General features: G+C 29.4%; 1 protein-coding gene across 1 annotated transcript; it reads right to left on the bottom strand.

Moving 5' to 3' along the window:
• Positions 1-1,191: 1,191 nt before the first annotated feature.
• GlyP (glycogen phosphorylase) lies at positions 1,192-15,398 on the bottom strand. The gene is made up of 4 exons (XM_065502065.1): positions 14,927-15,398; positions 3,290-3,818; positions 1,606-3,212; positions 1,192-1,520 (listed from the first exon to the last, which is right to left on the bottom strand). Exons 1-4 carry the CDS (start codon positions 15,167-15,169, stop codon positions 1,365-1,367), a joined length of 2,535 nt encoding a protein of 844 aa, XP_065358137.1. The 5' UTR covers positions 15,170-15,398; the 3' UTR covers positions 1,192-1,364.
• Between the last annotated feature and the right edge of the window lie 475 nt (positions 15,399-15,873).

Genomic DNA, 15,873 nt, shown 5'->3' on the forward strand with positions numbered 1-15,873 from the left:
AATATTTGGGCAGACGAATTTCAACTAACAAACGGATATTGTAGACATCTCCTAAAAATATGTTATACAAAAATTCGGATTTTTAATACATTATTTCAATTATTTTATTTTTTTAATTTAAAAATTTTATTTTTAAATTTAAAAAAAAAAATTTTGGTTTTTTTTCCGATTTTGACCCATTGTAGCTCCAACTTACACTTTCTAAGAATTAGATTTTTTTAGAGCTGAGTAAGCTTTCCAACTCGAAATGTGCGATCCTCTTTTATCATAATAGTATGTTTGATAAATATATTTAGGAATAGAACTCAATGCCTAACAGCAGATATTAGTAAATTTTTTTTTCAGAAAAACTTATGAAAAATTTAGATTTCAAATAATTTTGGTGAGGAAATTTAAAAATCGAAAAATATCAGAAATTAATATTTCGACTTTGACCTCAATGCGTTAGAACGTATAGTTATTTTATTTAAATCAAACCTGTACCACAGAACAAACAAATACATATGTATTAAAATAATTTAGTTTATATGATTAAATTTGGCACCACTAAAAGCAAAATTTTAAGCCTAAAAATATACTATGATTTAACATAAAATACTACCCACTGATTTTGTATTTAAATTCAAAAAATTTTTTTTAAATTTTTAAAATGGATTTCGAATTTTAATATTTAAACACAGATACGAGAAGTAATTATCAAAAACATAAGTCTGTTGTCAAAGATCTAACTCTTGCAAAAACAAAATACATGTTGGTCAATGTGTTTTGTTGTTGTATCAGACATTAGATTTGTGTCTCTATATGCAATTCTCCATGATTTCAACAATTAACGACTAATTGAAATGATTTCTTTACGTATTAATAAAACAATAGCAATTAAATAAGAACAGCAACTTGTTTCAAATAATTTGTTAATTTTTTTTTTTTATTTTGAAAATTTCTTAATTACAACAACATTTTACTAGAAATTTAAAAGTTTATCAGATTGATTAATTTATGCTAAATTCAAATTAAGATCTTTCGAAATTTATTTTTTTCCTGAGGTGATTTACTAAGGTACAGGTGTATGTTTTTTTTTTGTATTTATAAGAAATTCAATTGAATCTTTAAAGACATTTTCTATTAAATTGTTTTTTTTTTATTTAATTAAAAATGTGTAAATAAAAACAAATAAAAAATAAACAACAGATGTTTTATTAGATGTTTTTACGTTGTATTTCTCTTACAATTATAGAGAGATTTCGATTTTCTTTTTATTTTTTATAATATGAAAACAAAAAAATAAAATAATAAAACTTAAAAGTAAATGTTTATATTAAAAAAATAGTTGTATAGTTTCCCAATAAATACGGATATTATGCTGTTTAATGGGCAGGAGCGTCTTCAGGAGCGGGCAATTTTTGCCAAGTTGGCTCAACACCCCAGATTTCACGAGCGTATTCAGCAATGGTACGATCTGAAGAGAATTTACCGCTGGAAGCGATGTTGTTAATGGACATTTCCAACCATTTAGCTTGGTTCTGTAAAAAGGAAATTGAGGAATATTTTAAAACATAATCTCATAAACATAATTACGTGAAAATGTTAATATAAAGATTAAATTACCTGGTAAGTTTTAGAGACTTGATCTTGAGCCTTAATGTAAGCACCATAATCGGCCAACAAGTAGTAGTGATCGTATTTCAATAGAATGTCAGCAATATTCTTGAATTCATTGGGATTGCCGGGACTGAAGAAACCTCCAGCGATTTGATCAACACATTGCTTAATCTCAGGATTGCTGTTGTAGTAATCGTAAGCATTGTAACCCTTCTTCTTAAGAGCTTCTACCTCAGTGACGGTCATACCAAAAATGAAGATATTCTCATTACCCATCTCTTCGGCCATCTCAACATTAGCACCATCCAAAGTACCAATAGTCAAGGCACCGTTCAACTGGAATTTCATGTTGCCAGTACCGGAAGCTTCTGTACCAGCGGTGGAGATTTGTTCGGACAAATCAGCAGCGGGCATAATCTTCTCGGCCAAGGTGACGCGGTAGTTTTCAAGGAAGATGACCTTGAGTTTATCACCAACAATAGGATCGTTGTTGACTACATTGCCGACGGCGCAAATCAATTTAATGATTTGTTTGGCGACATAGTAACCAGGGGCAGCCTTGCCACCGATCATAATGGTACGTGGAGTAAATTGAGCGGTGGGATCCTTCTTGATGCGATTGTACAAAGTGATGATGTGCAAGCAGTTCAACAATTGACGTTTGTACTCGTGGATACGCTTGACTTGAATATCGAACATAGAGGCAGGATTGACCTTGACACCATAATCCTTCTCCAAAATTTGAGCCAACTTCAATTTGTTCTCTTGCTTGACGCGGGCAACATTGCGTTGGAAGTTGGGATCCTTAGCCCACTTCTTCAATGCAACCAATTGATCCAAATGTACGGGCCACTCGTTGCCGATCTTTTCACAGATCAAATCAGACAAGCCGGGGTTGCAGAGCAACAACCAACGACGAGGAGTAATACCATTGGTCTTGTTTTGGAACTTGTGAGGTTCCATCTCGTAGAACAAATGGAAAAGATCATCCTTCAAGATTTGAGAGTGAATAGCGGCTACACCGTTGACGGCATGAGAACCAACAATGGACAAATGAGCCATGTTGATGCGTTTCTCACCATCCTCTTCTACGCAAGACATACGGCGCATACGCTCCATATCATCGGGGTAGTGTTTCTTGACGTTCTCCATGTGCAAGAAGTTAATGTGATAGATAATTTGCAAGTGACGAGGCAAAATGGACTCAAGCATGGAAACGGGCCAGCGTTCCAAAGCTTCGGGAAGGACGGTATGGTTGGTGTAGGCACAGGTGCGTACGGTGATATCCCATGCCTTTTCCCAGGTCAAATGTTCTTCGTCGATCAAGATGCGCATAAGTTCAGGAATGGCCAATGAAGGATGGGTATCATTCAATTGAATGGCCACCTTCTCGGGGAAGTGGTCGAAGTTGGTGCGAACAGCTTCGCGAGAACCGAACTTGGAAGCCTTATAACGTCTGATGATATCTTGCAATGTGGCGGCACACATGAAGTATTCTTGTTTCAAACGCAATTCCTTGCCCTCGAAGAAGTTATCGTTGGGATACAAGACACGAGAAATATTCTCAGCCAAATTACGATCCAAAACGGCTTGGATATAATCACCATCGTTGACTGGAAGAGTAATAGATTATAAGAAACTTGATTCACCTTATATATGTATATGTATATTGTATAAGAAACAAACTTACAGAATTTCAAATTGAAATCAACTGGTGACTTAGCCGACCACAATCTCAAGGTGTTGACATAGTTGTTGCCATAGCCGGGAATGGGGTTATCATAGGGCATGGCGTAAACAATCTGTGTGTCTACCCACTTCTTGCCTTCGGGTGTATCAATAACACGGCCATAGAAATTCACGGGCAACATGAATTCAGGTCTGGCCTTTTCCCAGGGGTTACCAAAACGCAACCAATCATCGGGCTCCTCAGCTTGCTCGCCGTTCCTGATCTTTTGGGCGAAAATACCGTATTCATAACGAATACCATAACCGTAAGCAGCCAAACCCAAGGTGGCCATGGAATCAAGGAAACAGGCAGCCAAACGACCCAAGCCACCGTTACCCAAACCAGCATCTTCTTCCATTTCCTCCAAGCACTCAATATCGAGACCCAACTGATACATGGCTTCTTCGCATTCGCTTTGGACACCCAAGTTGATCATGGTGTTTTGCAGCGAGCGGCCCATATAATACTCCAAAGAAAGATAATAGACACGCTAAAAAGAATAAAAAAATGTAGATGTTAATTCAAATATTGAAACTTGTTGGAATTAAAAATGAAAATGAAAAATTGAATTTACCTTTAAAAATATGATAAACGGTTAAAATGTTAAATGCGATTGAAATTGGGCGATTATCATTATTATATAAAATTTGAACTTTGAACATCGATAAAAAACCAATGTAAATTTTTTAGCAAGTTCATATTGTATGGCCTAAAGAACCTGTGTACCAAGTTTTAATAAATTTGGAACGGGTAATGTCCGATGCCTTCTCGGACATTTTTGTTTTCTCCCTTTATTTTAGAAATTCCCTCATATTTAAAGCGCAAAACATTTTATTATTTTTTTCAAAGATACTTGTGTATCTTTTATGAACTGTATTTCAATTTAGTATTGCATATTCGTCACACAAATAAATACTCTATCTATTAAGCATTCTTCAATTCCTCTTAATCACGTTTTCTATAACAACTTCTAATATGTATTCTCAAAAACCAATTTTATTTCAAAAACAAACAAGAATATAAACAAACAAAAAATCAAATGTTTTACTATTAATTGGTAAAACAAAAAAATACTTTCACTATCAGTTCAAATAAAAACGACGATATGATTAAAGAAATTTTGCAAATTTGCGAGTAATAAAATAAAAACCTAAGGTTATATTAATAAAATGAGTAACTATAAAAATACTCTGCCATAAAATTTCTCTTAACTACCAGCTTAGCTAGTAGAAATTCTCTTATTCTATAAAATGTTATTGTGTATTTGAATTTTATAGAAAATCAAGTACATTGTTAATTTGCTCTCATTAAAAACGACTATAAACGATTGTGTATCTCAAAGATGCATTTCAAATATGTGTCAGTGTGCAAATTTTTAAAAATAGCTGAACATTAAAATCAAGTGCAACATGTTGTCTCGCTACTCATTTTACACACACGCACATCTGAAACAACTTTCATGTGTATGAGGCAAATGAAAATCTATTGTAGTAAGATGGAAAAATAGATAAAGTTCGACAGTTAGATACTCTACAACTTTTAGGAATTGGAGTCAAATGTGCTGTCGTTATAATTTTATGTAACCCTCCAGACACAACATTTTTTTAACACCCAAAATTTTAAGCTATTTTTTGATAAAAATATATTTCTACTGCAATTTAATTTTATAACTCTTTTAAATACTTTGAATTTAATATTGTTTTTATGTTTTTGAAATAAAAAGTGAAGAGATTATTTTCAAACTTGTCTTTCTTTTATTGATATCAATTTGATAGTCTCGATTGAAAATGATTGCGACTAACGGAGGGTTAATAGTATAGTTTATAAAACGTCTTTGTACCTAACCATACTTTGACAAAGTGCTTCGATTTAATTCACCAAAATGTCAATTCAGAATTTAAATATGTCAGCAATTTTTATCATAAAACTATACCAAAATCAATGTTATATTCTTTAGCTTCATTCAAAGGCTTTTATTTGAACAGAATTTAATTATATAATTCTTAACAATTTTCATCCAACATCTGAATGATAAAATCTTTCAAATCGAATCTTTATTTAAATCGCTTTTGTTTTTAATCAATTACAAATTGAATTCAATGAATACATATCTTCTATATATATAAAAATGAAATGGTCCATGTATGTAATGTCATCACGTGAGAACGGCTGGAGCGATTTGGCTGATTTTTTTTATTCGATTCGAAATTTTCAGGAGATGGTTTGTAAAGAAAAAAAATTCAAAAATTCCGGGTAATACTCGGAAATTCTTTTTTTTTGTGAGTCTAGTCAACTGTAATAAAAAAGCTCCCTAAAGTATGCAGTACAAATTTATATATTTTATTTGCAAATAAATAAGAACAGGCTGGTGTGCTTGGGTTGGAGAAACTTGAAGAACTTACATTAGTAAATGCTACCGGGCGAAGCGGGGCGATCAAGTAGTATTTAATAAATTTGAATTGATAAAAAATTTATCAATCATTCAATAAATTTTATTCTGTTTAAAAAAATCGGGTTAAAAATATTTTTTTCAGATTTTGACCCATTGTTGGTCCGAATTTCTATGGTTGGAAATGTCTATCATTGGATATTATGTATGTTAACTTAGTAATCCAGATATAGATCAATAATAGGCAGTAATCCAGATATAGATCAATAATCGAGGTAGTCGTCGTGTTTTGCTTATATCCATCTCAGCCATATATGTATGTGCCGATTTTCCAGAATTTAAATAGCAACCTAACCGTCACTATAGGTATATTGATGTATTAATCATGTATGTAAGTTATTTGGGGGCTTCGTAAAGTTTATTTCAGATGGACATGGCTAAATCGACTCTGGTATCTATGGCGATTCAGAATGTATGTATAAACTTTATGGGGTTGCAAATGAAAAATGTAAATGTAATGACAAACTTAATGACAAACTTATATATTTATAGCCTTACCACTATGGTAAAGGGTATAAAAACAAAACGTTCTCGTTCCTTGACTTGTAAAAATAGAAATATTAAATGTATATAAAAAATAGACAATTTATGGAATAATTTATTCGCTTTAATGACAACACAATGTTCACTTCACATAAAGTGAAGAACTAGAACCTGTCCCTCTCTTCCCTTCCCTAGAGAATCATTACGGACACATGTTAATACATTTGTAAACCAAAGAGTTGTCCATTTATTTCATTAGAACTTCATATATCTACATGACGTTCACATTGTTCAAAAATCAAATATTTCACTTTTCTTTGAACAAATATTTATTTTAATTATTTCAGCCTAACCATATAAGAAATTTAAGTTAATCAGCCTAACTGCAAAAGCAGAAAAACCGATTTGAAATCCACAAAGTCTGAAACAAATAAACTTCAAACTGAATTTAGTCAAAAAGCTGTATTTTTAAATAAATTCGACTTTAACAAAAATGAACTATGTATAAAATTTATTTTATAGTAAGGCTTTATCGACTTATCTTCATTACTACTATGAAGTCGTTGATATATTGTCAAATACTTGACTGAACCCTAACTTCAACATGTAATAAATAAAAAATAAGTTTAATTATTAAAAAATTAAAAAAAAAAAAAATTAAAAAAACAATTCGAAAACAAATTGTTTTCCCAAAAAATTAAAAAAACCACTTTGGAAAAAAAAATAAAATTTAAAATTATTTTAAATTTTTATTTTGAAGTATAATTTGGTGAAGGGTATATAAGATTCGGCACAGCCGAATATAGCTCTCTTACATGTTTTTAATCAATTTACCTTTTATTCTTAAAACTTTAATGCCAAAGCACTCGAACTAACTTTTTTCCTTTGGAAATAAATAGGCAATAAATATAATTATATCTCGTTTTATTACTATTCATGTTTTAGGGAGTTAATCTATTTGGCATTAAATTTAAAAAGCAAAAACAATTATTTCCAAAATGAAAATCGTTGTTTATGCGGAAGGTTTGGAAACCTCCTAATGTACACCCAAACTGTATATGTTCACATCGATTTAGAAAGTTATTCTTAGTCCATTATTACATGTCTGGGTCAAGTAATTTTGTCAATGTTAAAAAACAAACATTTGCTGAAACACATGCCGGCCCAGCCGCCTGTGCTAGTTTAGGGCATTAATTGTGTTTCTATGTAGGTACTTCTTATCTGCTGTATGCTAATTTATAAATATATTTTTATTTTTATTACAATTATTACATAATAACAATTGACATTTGTTCCCCATTTATTTAAAGTTAATAATAAATATTGCAATTATTAGATTTATTTTAATGATTATAATAACACAATTGATAAGAAGAAAGTCGATCATGTATGAACACTAGTTGACAGCGTGTCTCTCCACAATAATGTTCCAATTGTATGTAGTTTTATTTTATTATTGCTTGCAATTGATAAAGTTTCGTTATTATTGTTTTTCTAAACATTTTCTTTATGGTCTGTTTAAAATTTATTTGTTACATTTAGTGCAAAATGCCGTCATTGGATGGGGTACATAAATGTATATTAAGTATTATATTTACTTCATCACTTCACAGCTAAAAGGTCAATTGAGAATTATCATCAAAGTACATAGAGTACTTCCAAGTAGAGACTAAATATCAATTGGATTCTAATTGTGTTAATAATTTTATTTATTATAAATGTATTTTGAGAATCCTAGACATACATACAGGTTGTTGATAAGAGTGCTTATACTTTGTACATATGTTTTATATGTAAAAAACAACTGCAATTTGTTACTTGCTGAACAAAATAACATTGCATATTGCGGTTTGAAATCTTTAATTTGATACCCTCAAAGCGGCGCTAAGAAATATTACATTACAAACATTTGTTGTAATTCAAATGATTATAAATATTTTTTTATTTCCTACTTAGCTATGAATATAATTGTCTAAATCAGCTGTTTTCTATCTAAATTTGTCCAATTGTTTTTTATAAGACAAGATAATAAGTCTACAGGCCTTAATTCAACAAATAAAAGGTAAATTCTAAAACCCAAAGTACAAAATTTATTATGAATTTTTATTCTGTATTTCCCACTAACCACCAAAGCCCCAAAATATTCAAACACTTGAAAATTTTGTTGGAATTTGATATGAATGTAAATGTAATTATGTTTTAAACTTGAAAATTATTTGTAAAGTTAAATATTTATCAAACAAAAAACATATGGCTTGAATTTATGTTATTCAATTGCTTGACTATAATTCAAGGCTTGACTTACACTTGCTTTCAACTTGAATTCCAGTAAAAATGCTTATTAGGTTAATTCTAGAGATAAAGCCAAACTTAAATAAATTCTTTTAAATGCAAAACTTTATAATAATATGTATAATGAAGTTTTTTTAAAAATAACAAATTTATTCTCAATGGTTAAAGAAAAATTTGGGCTTGAAATACAAATAAAAAAAACCTAAAGGAAAAAATATATTCTTTAGGGATCTATTTCATAGGCTGCTGCCACAACCACAACATTCTGCGCGTATTATTTTGTCTTTGGACTGAACTACTTTTGAGCGGTCCTAGTTTACTTCTCTGAGGTACACAAGAGGAAATTGTGGAAAATTTGTTTTATGCAACATTACAATACATTTACTAACGTGGAATGTTCTGTCGTTGCCGACCACTGCTTAAAGCATGAAAAATTGAGATTTTTAATTAGTACTCAACTAAAACCAAAGAAAAGTTAAACTATATATCATAAATAACATAAATCTCTTATTAATCATGTTATGGTTTAACGATCATATTATGATAGAAGCATAACCATAATATGATTATGTCAAACCATATTATGTTTCCACCTCAACCAATCATATAATGGTTGTGCCAATCATATTACTGTTGATTCCAATCATACTATTGAGCTCAACCATATTAAGGTGGTTTCACATTATGGTTGAATCCAATTATATTATGGTTGAATACAATCATATTATGGTTGAACCAATCATATTATGGTTGATTCCAATCATATTATGGTTGATTCCAATCATAGTATGGTTGAGCTCAACCACATTATGGTGGTTTCACATTATGGTTGATTTTAAGTCGAAAGTGCGTTGAGAAACTGTCGATTAAAGTTATGGAGAGTGCTATGTGACCAGGGTTAAAAATAAGATGTGTTTGTATTGCAACAGTTGCTTAGTATGACTTCAATTGTAAAATAAACTTCCTTCCCATGGTTATATTACTTTGTGCTCTGAATTTTTAACAGCTGAATTTTGTAGTTGTGTAGGAAGGAGTTATTTTCCTGCTACAAATATTGGACCTAAACACACTTGCGAGTTTAAAAGCTGATTTAAGTTATAGAAAGTGCTATGAGAGGTAATTTTATATTATCATAGAAGTGACCTGGTTGTGCCAACGCATGGGGTAATAATCTTTTCTACGCAGTTGTAGAAATTCAAGACAAACTTTATTTATAACCTTACCCCTCCTAGTGAAGGTTATAAAAATCTTATTTTCTTGAGATTTCCTTATTCAGTTGACATCAAAGCTATAGCCTACTTAATGGCTTTTCCATTGTGATGGAAAATAACACAAGACATCACAAACATTTTATATTTATCATAATAATATTCGATTTATTAAATCTACTCTAACATATTGTCTACACATTGATAGAGAAGTAACTAATGGAAACTTAAAAACAAATTGGTTTAATGTAGTATGTAGACATTAATAAATACGTAATACATACATATATGTATGTATTGTATCTATATTAATAATAAATATAAATACAAAAAAACTTTTATCTAGTTACTCCCTAATAATAAAATTTTATTTTAATATGTCAACCAATCAACCATCCATCCCCCTTGTGCGGTTTCTTTCCAATAGTGAAAACAAATTTTTGTCTGTCTCCCCCAAAACGACACTAAAAATTCTCAAAGTCTACTAAATAGAACAACAGAAAACGAAGAAAGAATTTTCATTTATTTATTTTTGGGTAGTTGTCTCTCTGTTTTGTTCTTTTTTTCTTATTCTAAAGCAATAACCTTTCAATGACCTTGAAACATATTAGAAGGAAAACAATTCTATTTCATTTAATAATTGTTACAATTCTACAAAGAAAAATCTACAAAATAAAAGAATTCAAAATATCACAAATATAAATTAAATGAAACCCACAAACTTTTTTATAAAAGAGTTATAATAAAGTTGGAAAATTTAAATCGAATTAAAATAAATTTTATTCTCAAAAATTTCAAAAAATTAAAATTATTAAATTGAATTAATGCCAAAACATTTGTCTACTGCTTGCACATTTTATTAAATTTATTTATTTCTTTAGTTTGTTCGTTCGTTCATCATATTTATCTATTATAAATTTAAATTACTTTTATTTATTTATTGTGGTGACCAAGAATCAGCATCTTTGTTCAAATTATTCAAAAAAATAAAAATAACAAATATGTTTGTACATAATTGTTTTGGCCTATTTATTTTCCATTTTTTTGGATTTTTGTATAAATTAACTTGACTTTCAGAGAAGGACAATTTAAAAATGCGTTTCATTGAAAAGTACTTGACACCTCATATGTATACAATTGTACCACCTTCTTATGCCCTTTTCAATACTGAATTATTGTTTATATTATTCAATAACTTATTTTGATTTCATATTCATATTTTTAAAATAGCACGTGCCTGTTATGCCTGGTAACATGGTTAAACATGACATCTCCACATGATAGTGTGGCAAAATGGAATTTGGAATAAATATACAATACATATATATACATAAATATATATTTTTATCCATATACATATATGAATATTTTCACAATATTTGTGCAAATTTATGAGACCAACAAATTATTAATCCCTAATCGTTTCATTTGAAAATTTCCCTCAAAAAATATATATTTTTTGAAATATATTTAAATTATTATTATAATACTAATTTAAAACACAATTTTTAGTGCTGTATTTATGAACAAAATTGTATTTTAAATGAAAACGTTTATATCATTTTAAAATATTTATCTTAAGATATGTACCTAAAGTATGTATAAACAAATGTTTGACAACTATATAGAACAAATAGCTATAATTGCAAGTTTTTTTTCGGATTTTACAGTAAATCATTTTAATATTTAGTATTTTTATTAGAAATGTGTGTTTAACACTTTTAAAGAAGACTTTCCAAACTGTTATTTTTATCAATAACTCAATAAGGAATATTGAATAATAATTTTGGCCTTTATTTATAATAATAATAGTGACAATTTACAACCATAATTGCAAATTAATTTAACTTTCGAGATTATGTCAATTTCAAAATCAGTAGAGTCCGACTGAATAATCGGTTTTCGAACAATATTCGAATACCGAAATTGAAAGAAAAAACATATATTATGGAATAATACTAAGTATGTTTTTAAAAAAAAAAAAAACAAACAAAAAATTTTCCTTAAAAACAATTCTGTTTATGATAAAGATGGAAATAAGTTAGCCAAAACTTGCTTTAAAATTAAGATATTTAATTTATTTCAGAAATTGCTCGAATATAAGGTTTGGTTTCATTCTGAATTCCTTTGTTTCAGTCGGAACCTATAAATCAGCAAAAATCGATCCCAAAATAGTTGAGGTATGAGCAAATAAACATGATTCCCTTTAAGACTGTTCTGATTACTTTATATCGTCTGAGTTAGTACATGTTTACCATAACCATTTCAACATTTTTAACAATATTATAATCGCAGACATTATGTATATATATGATAGCGGTAACCATAATATGTTTAAGTTATCATTGTAGTCAATAAATATATGTTTATGGCTGTCATGTTCATAATGAATCATAATATCATTATATCATAACATGGTTGCCACAAAATTATATATAATTACTACAATCATATTATGGTTACCGCAATCATATACAATACTAACAGTGACCATAATATTGTTAATTTATTTAAAAATGTTAAAATGGTTATTTAAACATGTACAACTATATTTTTTCTCTGTGTGTAATAGCTGGCCTTTGATAAAATACATAAGGCAGGGACGTGTACGTAACTGTAGTAACTAACCCGATTTTGCCGATAAAGAGTAGTGTAAGTCCTTCTGATTAATGAGTTATAATAGTACTCACCGAGCCGGTTAAAATGAATTTAAATGTGAACGAATTACTAATATAACGTTCACTGATATGCATATTATCTGTACATTATTTAACAACGGAATGACAAATTTATACATATACAGGCCTGTCATAGAATTCCATTCCAATAAAAAGTGGAATTAACTCCGTATTTTGCTTCTTCAAAAAAAGAAAAACGAAAATTTCTTTCGGAATGAAACCACTTTAAGTTATCAAAGTGGAATTGATATTTCTTTGTAATTATTAGTTTTTCTACAATTTTTAATCAATTTTTATACCAAAACCTTCATTTTTGTTTTAATATTAATAAATTACACGGAATCTGAAGAACCTAAAACGAAATCGATCGGAATAAAAACTACGGAATTGAAACCATTCCTCATGGCGAATTTTGAAAATTGCAAAATACGATTCTAAATTCAAATATGCAATCGATTTGGAGACTTTCAGGCCTGTCACACATTTTATTCGGAATGGTTTCAATTCCTTAGTATTAATTCCGAACGATTTCGTTTTAGATTTTTCAGATTCCGCCAAATTATAATTCTGTATTTCTGATATTAATTTGACATCGTTTTTTATAAATTGACAAATCGATGACTAAATTCTTCAAATATAAAAACATGATCCAAAAATGTTATGAGCATTAAAATTCGTTTGAATTCCTGTTGAAAATTTTGCGCTATAATAGTAAGTTGAACCTACAATGAGTCAAAATCGGGAAAAATATTTTTTTAACTCGAATTTTTTTTCATCAAAAAAAATTTTTTTGTTAAATTTAAATTTAAAAAAATCTTTTCAAAAAATATTTAAAAAAAAAAATTGAAAAACAATTTCGAAAAAAAATTTAAATTTTGTTTTTCTAAAAATATTTAAAAAAAATTGATTTTTTTTATAATTTGGTGAAGGGTGTATAAGATTCGGCACTGCCGAATATAGCTCTCTTACATGAAATTAATATACAATTCTTATTCTGAAATATCTGGTAATCGCATGAGAAGTTGATCATACCTGAAACCATAGATGACAACTGGATACATAGGTAACTGAACACCAAAACCCAAAACTGTTGTCAAAAATCTAATTCATGACAATGTATTGCCTTGTATTTTGTATCACATTTCTCTCTCCTTCCGTTCTATGTATTTATTCTATGCGTAGAACCTCATTTAATAATTCCTAAAGGTCCTACGAGTTGAAAAAAAATCAGCTGTCTAAGAATGTTTTAGTAAAACATAGCTCATTTGCGTCAAAATAGATAAACATAGTGACCCTCTCAAATGAGCGAAATGTATTTTGTTATTCTAAGTATCAACCGTATCTGAGAAGATAAATTAATATCTTTGATTCAGTTTCCTTCGAGCTTTCTTATCTTTAGCCCGAAGCTTGTAAAGGATTTGAGTTCGAAACTAATTTTCTAAGCAATTTAGATACCTACATTTTAATTATATTTACTACATATTTTTAATCTATCACGAAAACATCAAAGTTCGATTAACAAACTTTGCAATTTTCTCTAAACTAAAAAACGGCTCCACTCCCAAATTTCAGCAAACGTAAATCAGTATCCAACTGTCGTTTTGTAGATAAAAAATCAAGACTTAAAACTAAATTGCTTTAAAAATTGAAAACAAGTGGGTACTTGTAATAACAACAGAATGTCTCTTTTTTCCACAAAAAGTGAAAGTGAATTTTGAAATTATTAAATAAAAAAAAACGCAGTTCCCTGTTAAAAATAAAACAATTTGCCGTCTGGTGCATTAAGGCCAACAACACACGATCACCATCATCATCATCATATGTGCTTGGATGGCTGTGTCAGTGAGTGAGTGTGGTTGGCAATGATCTCGTTAATCGTTATAGCCGTTGTGTTGTATTCGCTTTTATAATTGTTTTATTCTATTTTATAAAAACAAAACGAATTGGCAAATTTGCAAAGGACGCCAAAAAAATAAATACATAAAACTAGCAACAACAATCAAAAGATCTAAACTTGATGTTATATTTATGCAGTTTGTTTTGAATCAAAAAACTAAAAAAAAACAAAATAAATAGAATGATAAACAAGAAAAAAAAGAAAGAAGAATTATTTATAATTGATCTGTGTGAAAAGATGTCGTAAGAGATTACGAGACTTTTAATAAAGATATTTTAAATAAATTTTCATTTTTAATTTATATTTTCTTCATAGGATGAGTAATAAAATATTGGAGTTGGGGTGAGTTGCGCAGGGAAATTGCGTACTTATTTAGTAAGGTAGGTAGGTATACATACTAAGGAAATGATGGTGACAGTTTGAATGAAAAAAACCAAGAAATGATGTACATTATCGAATTTTCAACAATTTCCTTACAGGGATTTATGGTGAAATAACCTTCAATGTTCCTTAATAATATTAATCTAAATATGTATGTACTATGTACCTATGATCATTAAATTATTTTATGATGATGATGAGCAAACTTACCTTAGGATCCTTTTCATAGTAGTGTTGTTGTGTACGAATCCAACGTCCAACCATGTTATCCTTAACGGTATTGGCCAAGGCAAAGTAATAGTCGCGTAGAGTGGCCACATTACGATCCTTAACCAAAGTGTAATGCAAATGACGATTGAAATTCTTTTTCACTTCAGTGACATTGCCCACCTCTGCAATACCGCGTACCGAGATTTGCTTGCGCTTATCAGCATCTGATTGGGGTTTAGACATTTTTCTAAAATTAAAATTTCTTTCACTTTTTTCACTAAAAAAGTTATTTATAAGCACTAATTTTTATTTGTTCTATTGGCAATTTTCTTTAAGAATTGCCTTTTTATATTAATTTTATTAATTTATTTTTTGCTAAATCTGCACTCCAAGTCAAACGTTAGAGATAGACAGACGACAACCGAGTGAACACAACAACGAACAACAACCGTTTGCCACGAACTCTGGAGTGTTTCTCACTAGTGTGTTTAAAAAAATTAACAAAGTAGAATTCATTAAAATTGTTTTATAGCAAAACAAAACTCCTGTTTTTTTCTTTCTTTTTTTTCATATTCAATTCAAAGAGAGACATGCAGAGCGGGAGAAAGTGACTCGGTTTGCTCTTTCATTAGAAATATGAATTAGTTTCTCTTATCATTTTAATGTTGTTGATAAAAGTGGCTTTTTACTAACAACAAACTAACTAAATTAGCTGTGTTTACATTAGGCTCTTTGTTTGTTTTAATATAAAATGCATTAATAAATATTTGTACATATAGCTTTAGCATAAACAACTCTAAATTGATAATGTAATTCTGCTAATGTTGCTCTTTTTATGCATTTTAACGGTCACCTTGTCGGAAGGTCAAACATGCGTATATGTATGTTTTGTTTTTCATAAGTTCTCTCTCGCTCTCCTCTTAATCATCGAAATTTGTGCTTTTTGT

The sequence above is a fragment of the Calliphora vicina genome, chromosome 2, assembly GCF_958450345.1.
Source record: "Calliphora vicina chromosome 2, idCalVici1.1, whole genome shotgun sequence".
In the NCBI taxonomy this organism is placed as follows: domain Eukaryota; kingdom Metazoa; phylum Arthropoda; class Insecta; order Diptera; family Calliphoridae; genus Calliphora; species Calliphora vicina.